This window comes from Leopardus geoffroyi, chromosome B1, assembly GCF_018350155.1.
Source record: "Leopardus geoffroyi isolate Oge1 chromosome B1, O.geoffroyi_Oge1_pat1.0, whole genome shotgun sequence".
Classification (NCBI taxonomy): domain Eukaryota; kingdom Metazoa; phylum Chordata; class Mammalia; order Carnivora; family Felidae; genus Leopardus; species Leopardus geoffroyi.
Window position 1 is genome coordinate 56,001,234 of NC_059327.1, and position 14,737 is coordinate 56,015,970.

Sequence of the window (14,737 nt, forward strand, 5' to 3'; positions counted from 1 at the left end):
TGGGCGTCTGACTTTGGATCAGGTCATGATCTCACAGTTTGTGAGTTTGAGCCCCACATCTGGTTCTGTGCTTACAGCTCAGACTTGGAGCCTGCTTCAGATTCTATGTCTCCCTTTCTCTTTGTCCCTCCCCAGCTTGCTCTCTCTCTCTCTCTCTCTCTCTCTCTCAAAAGTAAATAAACATTAAAACAAAATTTTAAAAAAATGACCAGAAGCCATTGTAGTTATAGCAAAATTACCATTTTTTTGTACCTCCTGAATGCAAAGTAGTTACAGTATCTCCCAGATGAAGCACATTTCTGTTTCCCATTCTGTTTGGTTGGCAATCTTGCTCAATTATGTAGAATAAGGACATTTAAGAGCAAAATGGGTCCCTGATCAGCACTAAAGTGAGCTGTTGTTTAAAGGAACATAGAAAACCTTACTATTAATCATTTTAAAGCATAGTACACTCCTACTTCTCAAATAGTGTTTTAATTCATACTCTTTAGATGTTTTGCTATGGAAATTCACAATGATTAGTATGAACATCTGGTAACTTTGATCGTAAGGTTTAAGGGGGCCTTGGATGCAATCTCCCAGAAGGGAAAAGCAGCAACAATTTGTGTCAGGTTTTCACAATATTCTCTTATATAGGAGTGTCATTATTCAAAAACTCCAACAATTCAGTGATTCAAGATAATATTGCAATTTAGAGCCTTTGGACAAGTGATTATATTTCAAGGAATTATAAAATTCTTAATTCATTAAATAAATATATATACGTGTAAATATAGATAGATAATTATTATAAATTAAGTACCATAAAGGGATAGAAAGTGCATGAAAAGGACTATATCTATATAGGATAATGTGTTGCTTGGCAGGTATGTATGTCTAGGCTGGTGATATATGGTTTTGTGTTCTTACTCAAGGAGAGACTGGGTTGAAAGATATGAATCATGAGTGTTCCAAACAGCAGGAATAATAAATGAAAAGTCACATGTTTAGCCTGCTTAAGGAAAAACAAAGAGGCCAATCTGGCCAGTGGAGAGACTGACTGTCAATTGATCGAATGTCAATCAGTAGGAGACCAGGACAGTGACATGTCAGGAGTAGATCACGTTGGATCTCATAATCATGGAATAGGTTTGGATTTAATTTTGAATATAATGAGCAGCGTTTGTAGGCTTTTGAGCAGAGGAGTCAAATGCTCTGATCAGGTTACATATTTGTAGAAGATCTCTCTGGCTGCTATTTGAAAAGCTGACTATGGGACAAGGCGATCAGTTCGGAGGCTACTGAAATAATTTAGGTAAGAGAGATCAATGGTTTGATGTCAGTAACAGTGAAATCTCCTTCAACCATGCTGCACACTTTGTAAGAGCCACTGTAGTTCATTTTTGTGTATTTTTTCTTTCGGAGTTCGGAGCAGTATTTAAAATATAGTGACATTGAAAAGTATTTTTTGAACAAGTGAATGAATAAATGAATAGAATAAGACAATAAAAACTTTGAATATTCAAAACTGATTAAGACAAATGGAAGTAGTGAAAAGTTAGATATAATTTCATAAGATTCTTGAGGCTTATAGGAGAATGTGTGAGTTGATATGATTATATGAAGGGATAATCCATTTCAAAGAAATAGATCAAATATAAGAGTTGAGAATAGCTTTTTTCATGTTGAGTTCACACATACTGAAATCCCAAAACCAGTGATAAGCATAGTGAAAATCTTTAAAGTTAAAATAAAAAGAAGACTGGACAGGAAATTTTTCAAATTTCAAAACTAAAAATAAGTGCTTTCTAGAAATACAGATGAATAGTCTTAAAATGATTTCATAAAACACATGTACATATGTGCACATGCACACACACATATGCACCACCCTGGATAGACTGCAGGAAAGGATGTTTTTACCACTTAGAGAAAGATGTTATGACAATTAGGAAACATCACATATTAAATAAGAAACAGTTACCTAAACCAATTGCATTTTCTTCTCAACATCTGGTACAAGTTATTAGATCCACAGGTGGGGGATATGCCACAGGCAGACTTTATTTTGATTTCAGAAATATATTTACCTTTTTTTTTTTCAAATTATATATAGAGAAATGTCAACTGGATAGCTTTTTAGCTGCTAGAGTAATACTGAATAATGTATAATATAACAATATATAATGAATAACACATCATTATCAATTTATATATTGTCTTTTATATTATATGAAGGGAATCCCTAGTTCAGTTCCTTCCATTCAACTTTTATAAATAATTTGAATGATTTTCAAAAAGCATGCTTTTCAGTTTTGGGATAGTATGACTCAGAAGAATAGCAAAACTGTTAAAAGATGAAACCTAGTGTCAATAAATTCTAAAATGAGAATTTGATGCTGAAACTAACTTAATGAAACACAATGGGATTGTATATAGAAAACATATGGTTAGAAAAAATAGCCATGCTAAAAATATGGCTGACTTATTATGAAAAAGAGGTCAGAAAATTAATCGAATGAAAGCCAACTTTATCTGATATCAGGGTAGACCTTTATCTTTTCAAATTTGGTTTACCTTTTCCAGGAAGGCTTCCTGACTCTGACATGCTATGTGGATACACTTCTTCTATGGTTAAATTAGTTTGGTTAATGCTAATCTCAAAACAAAGCAGTACAAGATTATGAAATAATAAAAGCTCTGTCTTTCTTTGAACATTTAGTTAGAATTCTTCTAACAAATTCAAAGAACCCATTAAATTTAGTATAACTCTAAGGGTACAGATGTACCAGAAAACAACCCCAATGCTACACCTAAGGTCTTAGAGTCTATCCTTCAATTGCATTTTTTTCTGTTTTTATTGTTTTAATGTAGGAAATGTCCATTTCCTGAAAGGTGAAAGCAATACCTACCTCATTACTCACCTGAGTTAAACAGTATGGCACCCCATAAATTACTTACTAACTAAAAACAGATACTTAAAATGCCTGATATTCAAAAATTACCATATATGTCTCAAAGATGTAATTGCCAGAACAAAGAATAAACAATCTTAATAAAAATACTAACAAGGACATTTAATGAAATGCATGCTTATGTTAATATATTTTTGAAAATATTATTGAGATTTTTATTTATAGGTAATTTCTGGATTTTCTTATTGTTAAGATAATTTCAGTATTTAAGTAGGCTAGACATTTGAAAACATAACTAAAGTATAACTAAAACATAAAAAACAAATATAAAATGCTGGAACACAGAGCAGTGCTATGTACTTAAAGTGCTACTTAGAAGGGAATGTAGAGTCCTAAATATGCGGTCCACAGGAGTAGAGAGGCTGAAATTAAGGGGCTATGAATCAATTTTAAAAATTAGGGAAAAATATAGTATGGAAATAAAGTCAAAGAAAAGAAATACTACATATAAGACTGTAAACATATGAGAAAAACATAACAGATAAGATAAACAAAGTAAAAACCTGGTTTTTGAAATGACTGATGAAATTGACAGTTCCTGGTTTAATAGATTAAGAAGAAATGAAAATAACAGTACAAATGATATTTGAAAGAAAAAGCAACATAAATTTAAGCATTGCAGACATTATGAAATATTTGAAGATGTTATGAATAAATTTACTAATAAATATGAACACTTAGAAGTAATGGACAAATTGATAGAAAAATACAGTTAATTCCAGGAGAAATAGACAATCAACTAGTGCTGTAACCATTTTAAAAGTTTAACCTAGTAGCTACATTCTTTGCTCTAAGAAAGTCCAGGTCCAGATAGTTTCACCCACAAGGTCTCCATAATTATCAACAAATGTATAATTCTCATATACAACAAGCAATTACAAAGCACAGAAAGACAGAAATTATTACCCGAGTAATTTATGAAGCTATCATTACATTGTTACCAAAATTTGACATGGGGTCTATGAGAAAAACAAAAACAAAAACAAAAACAAAAACAAAAACAAAAACAAAAACAACTTGTGTCCGGTATTCATTCATGAATAAAGACTCAAAAATGTTGAATAAAATATTAGCAAACCAAATCTGATAATAAATAAAAAGACATATTTAGTCTAGAATTGGAAATTTGATTTCCATTACAAAATAAATACAAATAATTTACCCAAATAACATATTAAAAGAGAAAATTTATCTTTTATCTATTTCAACAGATGCAAACAAACAAAAAACTTCTGATAATAGCAATATTCATTTAGGTTTAAACAAAAATAAACAAGACTCTCAGTAAACTAGCTCCAGAAGGCTTAGCAATCATAATAAAGTGTATTTTCATTAAATAGATAAAATCTTAAAGTAAGTGTCTAATCTGTGACAGTCAGAATTAGAACAGGTCATGATATGCCACCAAAAACCACTATTTACCATTACGCTGGGATGCCAAGCAAAGACACTAAGTAGAACTAAACAAACAGAACAAAAATTATAAGATCTAGAATGGAAGGAAAAAAAAATTAAGCACTGTCAATTCTTGTAGCATTGAGAATTCAAGCTAACATATAGGTAAATAATTATAATTAATAGTTTAGAAAGTTTCAAATTCAAGTAAATATTAATATTTATTAATATTCTATATATCAGCTACAAACAATGTGGAATTTCAATAAAATCAATAACATGTACAATACCCATATAACATTGGTTTTCTAGGAATAACACTAAAAATATGTGAGGATAAAATTATTAACACATCTCTAAAGATAATAAATAAGCAGCAAGTAAATATCATATATGCCATAGAATAGATGATTCAATATTGAAAAATAGTCAGTTATTTCTTAATTTAATGCTCTACCCCAGAACCATATACAAAAATATTTAGAGCAACATTATATATAATGACGAAAACCCAGGAACTCCCCAAATGCCCATGAAGGGGAGAATGTTGTAGAAAATTAAACAACAGTGGAAATAAATCAATGAGAATTACACACAAGGACAGGGATGAATCTCAAAAATTATTCTGAGTAAAAGAAGAAATTCAGACATTATGATTCAATTATTAGATTAAGCCTAAACACAAGAAAAATGCAACAGTATTTGTTTAGGTATAAATACATAGGTAATAAAAATCTACACAGATGATCCTTTTTCTTGACTTAGATACAAAGAACAGAGATGTTTGACTGTGTACCTGCTTGTATATTTGTGTGTGTGTAGTCCTGTTATTTATGTACTATTTCATATAATTTTAAATTATGAATTTTAGTCTATTTCAGTTGTCATGTATTTTCCAGCGAATCATATAACATTTAGCATTTCAAAGTTTTCTAATTCCATAGAAAATTTATGCTTTAGAAAATTTGTTATATTTCCAATTTTCTTTGTATGTCAACTTTCCCTTGGCCCAAGTAAGATGAGAACATAAACAGCATGCTTACACAGGAGGCAGAAAGAATGATATGAAGCAGAGATAAATGTGAAGTACTGGATTTTTACCCAAAACCCATCACACTGGTGAAGGCTAGGCATACCAAATCAAGTGAAAGAAATTTAGATGAATTAATAATTATAGTTATTATTAGCTGAGTTTATAATATGTCCAAATAATTGGCCAATTATTTAGGTGTATTATCTTTCATCCTTACAGCAATTCTGCAAAGTATAACATCAGAAAGATAAATTGATTTGCCACCTACATAGCTCATGTACAGAAAAGACAATATGAACCCAGGTGCATCTCTCCCTCACATATGTGCGCTGCCATTACTCCATATTGTCCAAATATTTATTATTCAATGTCTAACAGTGGGATGTAATGGAGCATGATAAGACCTGATTTTTAATCTAGTTTTGCAAATTATTATGTTTGACCTTGGATAATATTTAATAAATTCTTAAGGACCCAGTTCCATATTGCTTCTTTTCTTTTCTTTCTTTTACAAATTTGGGATAATAATTCCTATTAGAGTAATTATGTGGTTTAAATAAAATTCATATATAAAGTACCTAGTACAAAATATCTGCTCAGTAAATTGAAGTTTCAGTTGATTAAATTATGTGAGCATCTCCAAAAATTTTCAGCATTCTGGGGTTAGAAAAAGGAACAGATGGTTGGATTAATACAGGGCTTATTGAGAAAATAGAAGGAAAAGATAAGAGAGCTGGAAAAGTGAGGATACTGGAAGGAACCATTCATGGGGTCATGGCCAAGTGGGGAGACAATGAAAGCTGGAAGAGCTTGGTTCTCTGACTAATAGAGAACATTCTTGGGATGAGCAGCTTTAATGAAGTTGAGGGGAGAGAGGAGCTTTATTTGGAGAAAAGGAATGGAAGAAGAAAATGAAAGAAGGCTATAATTAGATCAACCACAACCGATCCAGAGCAAAATCATTTCACAGTCTGCACAATTTCATAACTATTTAAATACTCACACTCCAGTTTGCCTGATGGGATGATCTATGAGAAAGGTTAACCAGGAGGACCTCATACTGCGCTTGGTCATACTTTTGCTGCCGATTTGACTTGGAATGCAATGTCTCAATGCTGCTCAGATGTCTCAGTCCTACCAAACAAAGGCTTCTCTAGTTCTATGACATCCTCAGTATGAAAAAAAACAGAGCTTCTCTGTTTGAGTGAAAGCATATGGACTTCATACCATATGTTACTCATGTTCATTTGATTTCTAATTATATACCTTTCTGAATCCCTGTTTCCAACAACCTAATTTTACTGTCCTTCTACCAAGACTTATTTTCTCTGGTTACTTTTTCCAAGAACTAAAATGTTTTCTCTATCTCTATCTAGTTCATATGATCTACCAACTTGCTGTTCCCCTGCCAAGGTCTAGAACTGTGGTACCCCTTCAATATTGCACACTGTTAGACATACATCAGCCCTAACAAGCAAAACAAGCTCAAGACAGATGTCAACCAACCAAGTCAAGTATCACTGATAAATCTTAAGATATCCTCAGAAATTACTAGAAAACAGTCTGGAAATATGAAATATTATAGATTTCTAAAACTTATGTAACCTCTTCTTCAGCTGATATTGTAAAGGCTGTTCATTATTTGTTTTCTCTCAGAAATGTGAAGTTGTTTTAATTCTGTTCAGCATTGACCTCCAACACCCCCATGAGACATACCTTACTGTACGCAGAAGAGATGCTAATTCAAGACTCTTTAAGTGACAAATGAGACACTGCAGTAATTAAAGTAACACTTTGGCTTACACTGAACTTCATACCTGAGCGCATAGCCTCTTTCTGAATGCTTTCATAGTCATGCCAGTCCTTTCTTCTCAAACCATCTGTCCATGCATAGAATTGCCCATCTCCCAGGCCCAGTGGAAATGTCTGTGGAAAAGGAAAGTATTCAGAGCATAAAAAGGAGGCACTTCCTTTTGCATGGTAGGTAAATACAGCCGAGCACATAATAGGCAATCAAAGAATATTTGTTGAATAAGTGAATCTTCTGAGTATACTGAAAAGAAAGCTATTGCTAGTGACAAGGTTAATATATATTTTAAAATCCTTTTCCAGCTTTAAAAATGAGAGCATGTATCATCCACAACCCCTATCATTTCCCATTTTATTTCATCTGGAGACACTAATAACTCTGTGTATCACTTCCTCTGAGCATAATACTAGTAATGGTATTAAATGGAATTAATTTTGTTTGTGATTTGTACAGTTTCATTCATTTTGATCAAGTATTTTTGTTTTTTTAATTTTTTTTTAACGTTTATTTATTTTTGAGACAGGGAGAGACAGCATGAACGGGGGAGGGTCAGAGATAGAGGGAGACACAGAATCTGAAACAGGCTCCAGGCTCTGAGCTGTCAGCACAGAGCCTGATGCGGGGCTGGAACTCACGGACCGCGAGATCATGACCTGAGCCAAAGTCAGATGCTTAACCGACTGAGCCACCCAGGCGCCCCTGATCAAGTATTTTTGAATGGCCTTATTAGCCACTGGGAGCCAGACACGATGCTAAAAACTCTTTGTACAGAAGATTGCTTAATCTTTATGATAATCTTTCGTTGTAAACCTGCATTTTTCTGCCAATTAAAGTAATGCCCGGAGAACTAAAATAACTTGAATTAAACCACAGTAGTAAAGTCAGGACTTGGGCCAGTCTCTTCAGACCAAAATTGTGGTCTTAACAACTATTAATACTGTCTCTCATCTAAATTTCTGCTAAAGTATGATACATGGTTATACTTTTTGTTGAAATTATCACTTACTCAACAAGTATAGTCACAACATATGTTTTTTGCTTTGGTAAAACCCAATATGTTCCAATGTCAACTTGAAAATTATATTTGTGTACAGTGCTGAAAGTACTTCTTTTTTTGGTGTTTATTTTTGGTAACAAGAAACAAATGTTTTGAATGAAATTTATTTTCACAATCTTAATACTCAATGTAAAATAAATGTTTTCATGTTCACATACCATTTTTTCTTTTACTTGGTTTACTTTTTGAAATAAATAATACATCTATAGAATGGAGCGAAAAAAATTTCAAGTTTCAGTTTATATAAAACAAAAGATGAATAATTTCAGTGAGGACATCTTATTATAAGAGGCTTTCCAAAGCAAATAAAATGTCTTATTTCTTAGTTTGAAACAGTATAACTTATAACTACTGTGCTTATGAAAAATTATCTCAGTTCATCTTTATGGGTTCTAAAGGGTACACTTGTTTGAAAGGATGAAAATGGAGCTTCACATTAAAAAAGTCCTTAAAATCAGAAGAAAGATTTGCCAAGTAAGATGACTATCATCTACATATTTAAACCAATTTGTTACAAGAGTGATGATTTCAAGAAAATGAAAATAAAGAGGAATAAACATATAAGGATGATGATGAGTTTATGTAAAATATTAATGATAATAAGGATAAATTTTAAAAGGGGTGACAAGAAAGAAAAGTTATGGAAAAATTAATAGAAAAGAACATAATAAAAATAGAAGAAAATAGGAAAAAACAATTTTGGAAAAAAAAAATTCAGGCTTATAATAGCAAACATTAGAAAAAAAAGTCATGCATTTTTCCTAATTGATATTGATTTCATAATTGGAAATTTTACCAAAACTCAGCTAGGAATCAGAACTTTTAAATAATCTAATAACTTTAAAATACAAAACTCATGTGTTATCTCAAACTTTCATTTACAATAACAAATATTGAGCAGTAATGAAAATCTCTTACAGTGATTTAGAAAATACCAATTTATAAACAACACTTTTGGATTAAAACAGATAATTTTAAAATCAGTTTGGGCATAAAACATAGAGATATTCTTGTGTAAACTCTAAATATGCAAAGCTCTCTCTGGTTACCTATTGGTTCACAAATGGGTCCTGAACATGGAGGACAAGCAGAGACAAAGGAAAGAGTCAGGCCACTGCAGTTTGTTAGGAGACAGAGGTACTAAGCAAGGGAACTTACATACAAGGCTTGTCTTGGATGCCAAAAGACAAATAGGTCCTTGCTCAAGTCCACCAGAATTTTCAGTTTACATAGAGGCCTTAACTGGGCTTAGTTACATACACAGTCCAATAGTATAAACAACACCTTATTCTCTCAAGGCTATTTATCAAAACAGCTCTTAGTGTGGGACCAGTAGGTAGAATGTACGTTCCAAGGACAAGGGAGGGGTGAGGTGCTTCGATTGCCCAGGTCCCCTTTTCTAGTCAGCCAGTGGTCATGTCCTCATGTTGACCTCCTCCAACACTTCACCCATCTTGACCAGCTCTTACAATCTAACACATTCCCCCTCTTCTCCAATGTGCCCAACACAGTCAGCAAGAGTTTTATTACCATGGAAGTAGCTCATTTGGTGGGTATCTGGCTGCATTTGAGGCAGAGGTCACAGTGACAATATGGGCACATACAAGTAAAAACACAGGTTAAGATAATGATTTCCAAAATAAGTAACATTTTTTTTTTCCCACTAAGAGCCCCATGATCACAACCATTGATTTACTAAGTCCTCCGGGCTGGGGGTTAGATTACTCTGGATGTTTACTTATATCTTCATGTGATTTAATAAAGATAGGTTAGCAGACTCATCAGGTGTAAACACACAACATTGTGTTTGGATAATGACACAGGCACTTCCTTGAAAGGCAGTAATAATGTCCAAGGCCATACTATTTTGGAGGACAGCTTCCTTTAAGGCTTGCTGGGTGGGGTTGGTAAGAACTTCTATGTGTGCTACAATGTCCTTCAGGCCAATGGAGGAAACAAAGAGGGGAGTCAAATGACTATACCACTGGAAAACAGAACATGCCTACCTGGCCTTGGAAAAAGAGAGGTTGGAAGCTTTTAGGAACTTGACCTGTTGTTTTCATAGTCCATTATTCTTTTCTACCAACCCTGCTGTTTTGGGGTTATAAAGGGAAATAAATATTTAATGCTGTGTTCTTTTACTCAGTCTTGCACATCACAACCTTTGAAATGTAATTTTCAATCACTATCTACTCAATGAAGGCATCCATCCATGATACTCAGATTCTCTAATCTTCTAATAGTGGTAGCCTGGTCTGCACAGTGAGAGTAGGAAGCTAGGGTTAAGGCAGAGGCAGTGTCCACACAAACTAAGGTATAATTAGAAACCTCACTTGGAAGGAGGAGGCCAATATAGTCTACTTGCTAATATCTCACTGTTCGGGAACGATTTTGTTTGGGAAGTCTGCCCCAGACCCCTTTGGCAGTTGCCTTGGGCATTATTTAGTACATACAGAACATGCTGTTACTGCATTAAACAAGTCACTTATTCAAAGGCCAATACATCGTCTTTGGCAATATACCATCCCACCCAGGCACTATGGTGGTCGCTCTTTCTATGCAACCAATCTGCTGTATCTACTGAAGAATCAGTTTACGGCTCATACCTAAGCTAGAGAATCAACTTGATTGTCAGGGAGTGTCAGGACCTCTATGAACCAGACTTGGAAGACAGTGAGGTCTGCCTCAGGCTGTTGCAGGTAAACCCAAATGTGTTTCCACATATCCTGACCCCACAAGGCACATTCACAATCATTCACCCCTCAGCTTCCCATTGCCCATGCTAAAGGGTTAATCCTTTTAGAACTACCCAACTGTCAGTGCAAATGGTTAAAGGCCAACCCTCATAAGTGATTCCCAGCCAAACTGCTGTGAGTTTGGCCTACTGGCTACTATAGTTCATTTCTGTGTCCATCCAGATGGTGTCAGTGTTTGGCTGAATAACAACTGCAATCTCTGTGGACAGATTGCCCTGACTAGACCAATCACTGGGAATTTCCCTTGTTTCCTCTCTACTGGTACTAGAGGCCAACAGAGGAATAGGGGCAGGAACATTTGGAGGATCTACATCCTCTGCATAGCCTAGTACCATCTGCATTCCCAGAGAGAGTGGGCTGGTGGACAAGGTCTCCTCTGCTGTAAAAAGGCATGCCACTTAGTCAAAGTGGGAGTTTGAGCCAAGGTATAAGTGGGTCAATTAAACATATTCTCAACCCATCCTTTGATAGGAGGAAAGTTCTTACCACAATGTGTTATTCCTTTGTGAGAGGCTCTATCTGGAGGAATGCTGCTAGGAGCTTTTGAGCTGGGGTGGATGGGAGGGGGATATATCAGGCTTCTATTCCTTTCCAGAGCTATGGCAAAAATCCTAGGGCACTGTCTCTTTCTGTTGTCTCTGCCACAGTGTCCAACTCGCACCTTCTAGAGTCACAGATACATCTAACTCAAATTGCAGCCCGGCTTGGGAGATGCCCAGAGCTTTAATTTGCTTCACTAGTAGTTTTGCCTTCTTAAAGGGGGCTTGTTGCTCTGACGCCCAGTCCTACACATGCCCTTTATTTACCAGGCAGTATAAGAGATGGAGAAACTGGACCAGGTGGGGAATAAATACCTTCCCAAACTGTCAAATCCCTACAAAGGCTTGTGCTTCTTTCATGTTTTTAGGGATGGGATACCCTTTTCAATCACAGCTTCTGGGACAACATACATTAAATCTAACCAGATGACTCCCAGAAACTTTATGGTGGTGGCTGGGCCCTGAATTTTCTGTGGGTTCACTGCCTATTTTCCCCCTTGCAGATGTTCCAACAAAATCTGCAGAGTATCCTGCTATAGAGGGAAGTCTGTACTTGTTAGCATTATATCATCAATGTAATGAACCCATTTCACTGATGTGAAAAAGGAGAACAAGAACAGAGCTTGAGCTGCAATCCCACGATATACTGTGGGTCTGTGCTGATAGTAAGTAGCCTTGAGGAAGCACTTGAAACGTCCACTATTGCCCTTCCCACATGAAGGCAAATTGATCTTGTGATTCAACAGCCAGAAGTATACTGGAAAGAAAACATTGCTAAGTCCAGTACTGCATGATATACTCCTAGGACTGTGGCCAAAGTGTCTAAGATGGTGTCAATGTTGGGCACAGCCACGTGGATTGGGAGCACTACCTTATTCAATTCTCAGTAGTCCATGGTCATCAGCAATGAGCTGTTTAGCTTTTTTATTGGCCTTATCAGGCTGTTCAAAGCACTGTGGACAGGGCATAAAACAGCCACTTGGTACAATGCCTGTATAGTTTCTCTTATTTACTTATGCCCCCCAGGCAATTTATGTTGTTTGACATTTACCAATTTTCATGTGGATTGGTAGACTTACTGGTTCCCAGTTGGTGTTTTCCCTCAGCATCGGTCTGATTGCTCTAACTCAGAGGTAGAATTCACCCATAAATGTTTTTGTGGAGTTTGACCTTATATCAATATGTTCCCTGGTAGAAGAGAGAGAAAAAAATCTCATATCCTCAGGGTAGGGAAGTAGGTGAAGGGTAGGGAAAGCCCAATTTGCAGTGTCAAAGGGATCTTCCTGACTGCAACCACTTGCCTTCCACGACCACTCAGGGGACTAAAAAACTTCTGAGGGCTACTATGTATGAGAAAATATTCATCTCAGTATTAACCAGACCCATCACCTTTTGTTTCTGGGGGACCCATGAATAGTACACTCAACATGAGGCTATGGATGGCTTCCAACAGCCCTTGCCTGGAGGTTATTTTGGCCTGAATCCTACACCTGGGGGATGGGGGCCACCACTCCAAATAAAACTGTATCCCCTAAAACTGTATCCCCAAGACCTCTGCTGGAGCTGGTGGAACATCAGGGGTAGTAGGTGCAAGTGGGGGCAGATCTGACTGTTGTTTATGTTTTAAGGCTTTCCACAGACTGACCAACAGTGTTGGGTTGCTGTTATATATTTTCAGGTGGAAGCCCCAGCAGCAATGAGGTCAAACCACATTTGTTTCTGGGTTATTCTCATCAAACCTTTTATAGCTAACTAACCAGAATAGCTTTTTGGGTTTCATGTTCCCTCTCTGTCTCCAGGTCTTGGTCTTTCTCACAGTATTCCTGGGATTTGTCAGTTTCCCCCAGATGAGTAATGGATTGCCCAATGTCATAAATGTCTTGTCCCAGGACTAGGCTCATCATGGATATCAGTATTACATACCAAATGCTGGCAGTGGACTGGAGAATCTTGGCTTTGATTCTTGCAATGAATTTTGCCTGATTGGGGCCGACCCCATTCTTTTTTTTTTTTTTTTTTTTTTAATTTTTTTTTTCAACGTTTATTTATTTTTGGGACAGAGAGAGACAGAGCATGAACAGGGGAGGGGCAGAGAGAGAGGGAGACACAGAATCGGAAACAGGCTCCAGGCTCTGAGCCATCAGCCCAGAGCCCGACGCGGGGCTTGAACTCAAGGACTGCGAGATCGTGACCTGGCTGAAGTCAGACGCTTAACCGACTGCGCCACCCAGGCGCCCCAGGGCCGACCCCATTCTTAACTCCCTAACCGTTTGCTCTACCTCCTCTATACCTCTATAGACTCCAGTTTCAGGGTCTCATGTGTGCAGGGAGATTGTCTCATTGGATGAAGCCTCCCTGCAGGCTAGAAACTCCAACCTACAAAGGAGTGAGCCCCTTAAACTGCCCTGAGAGCACCATGTGGACACTGCCAGAGGGTAGGGTGTGCAGTGATGTTTTGCTCATTTTCTCTGTCTCCTGCCTGGTCAGAGAAATGCTATGTACCTCCCCCCCCTCCCCCAGCCACACTAACCATATGTGGATTCTTTCCCTTTTGCTAGACCTTGGCAACTGTATCAATAAGCTCAATGGGAGTATATTCTCTTATCAAGAACATTTTCTTAATTGGGGGCAGCCCCACTGGATGGGGTTGCTGTTGCTGTGCCTTTGCTTTCATCTGGATTACATACAGGTCAGACACATGGGGAATTTCACCTGTTTTACTGTCAATCATGACATTAGCCTCTTCTTTGCCCTCTTCCTTTCCCAAGGAATTCCACTTCCTAGAATCCCAAGCAGGCTTTGTCAGAAGCCCTTGCCTTAATCCATGCAGTTCAGGCCCTCCTAGCTTTGTAAAATGGCACACTAAGTCCTCCAACTTATTATCCTGCTCTCCCAACTTGCCCTCCAGGCCAAAGCTAGGAGGGTTGTGGGCACTGCACGTCCTCCAAGATCCTTCATATCTTCTTCCAAATCTCTAACTCCCGATGGGCATCGGTGGCCACTGAACTATCATGGCAGAGAAAAGCTCACTGCAGCAGCCACTCTTCTTTCTGTCATATTGTTCTACAAGCAGTTCCTCAAGCAATCACATCAGATGAGCCAGCATTTTCAGGCATCCCTGTGCTTGCACAGTGGTCCAAAGCATCTAAAACACAGGCCACACCTCCTCACATAGTGGTCTATAGCCAATGCA

The 14,737-nt window shown here is 36.7% G+C and overlaps 1 protein-coding gene across 3 annotated transcripts in view; it reads right to left on the bottom strand.

Annotated features, from left to right (window-relative positions):
- GALNTL6 (polypeptide N-acetylgalactosaminyltransferase like 6) overlaps positions 1 to 14,737 on the bottom strand; it is a 1,206,818-nt gene that overhangs the window by 762,291 nt on the left and 429,790 nt on the right. For all 3 annotated transcript variants that reach the window (XM_045463018.1, XM_045463030.1, XM_045463022.1), the window contains one exon: positions 7,200 to 7,308. In XM_045463018.1, coding sequence (XP_045318974.1) covers positions 7,200 to 7,308 — 109 coding nt within the window. The remainder of the gene's footprint in view (positions 1 to 7,199; positions 7,309 to 14,737) is intronic.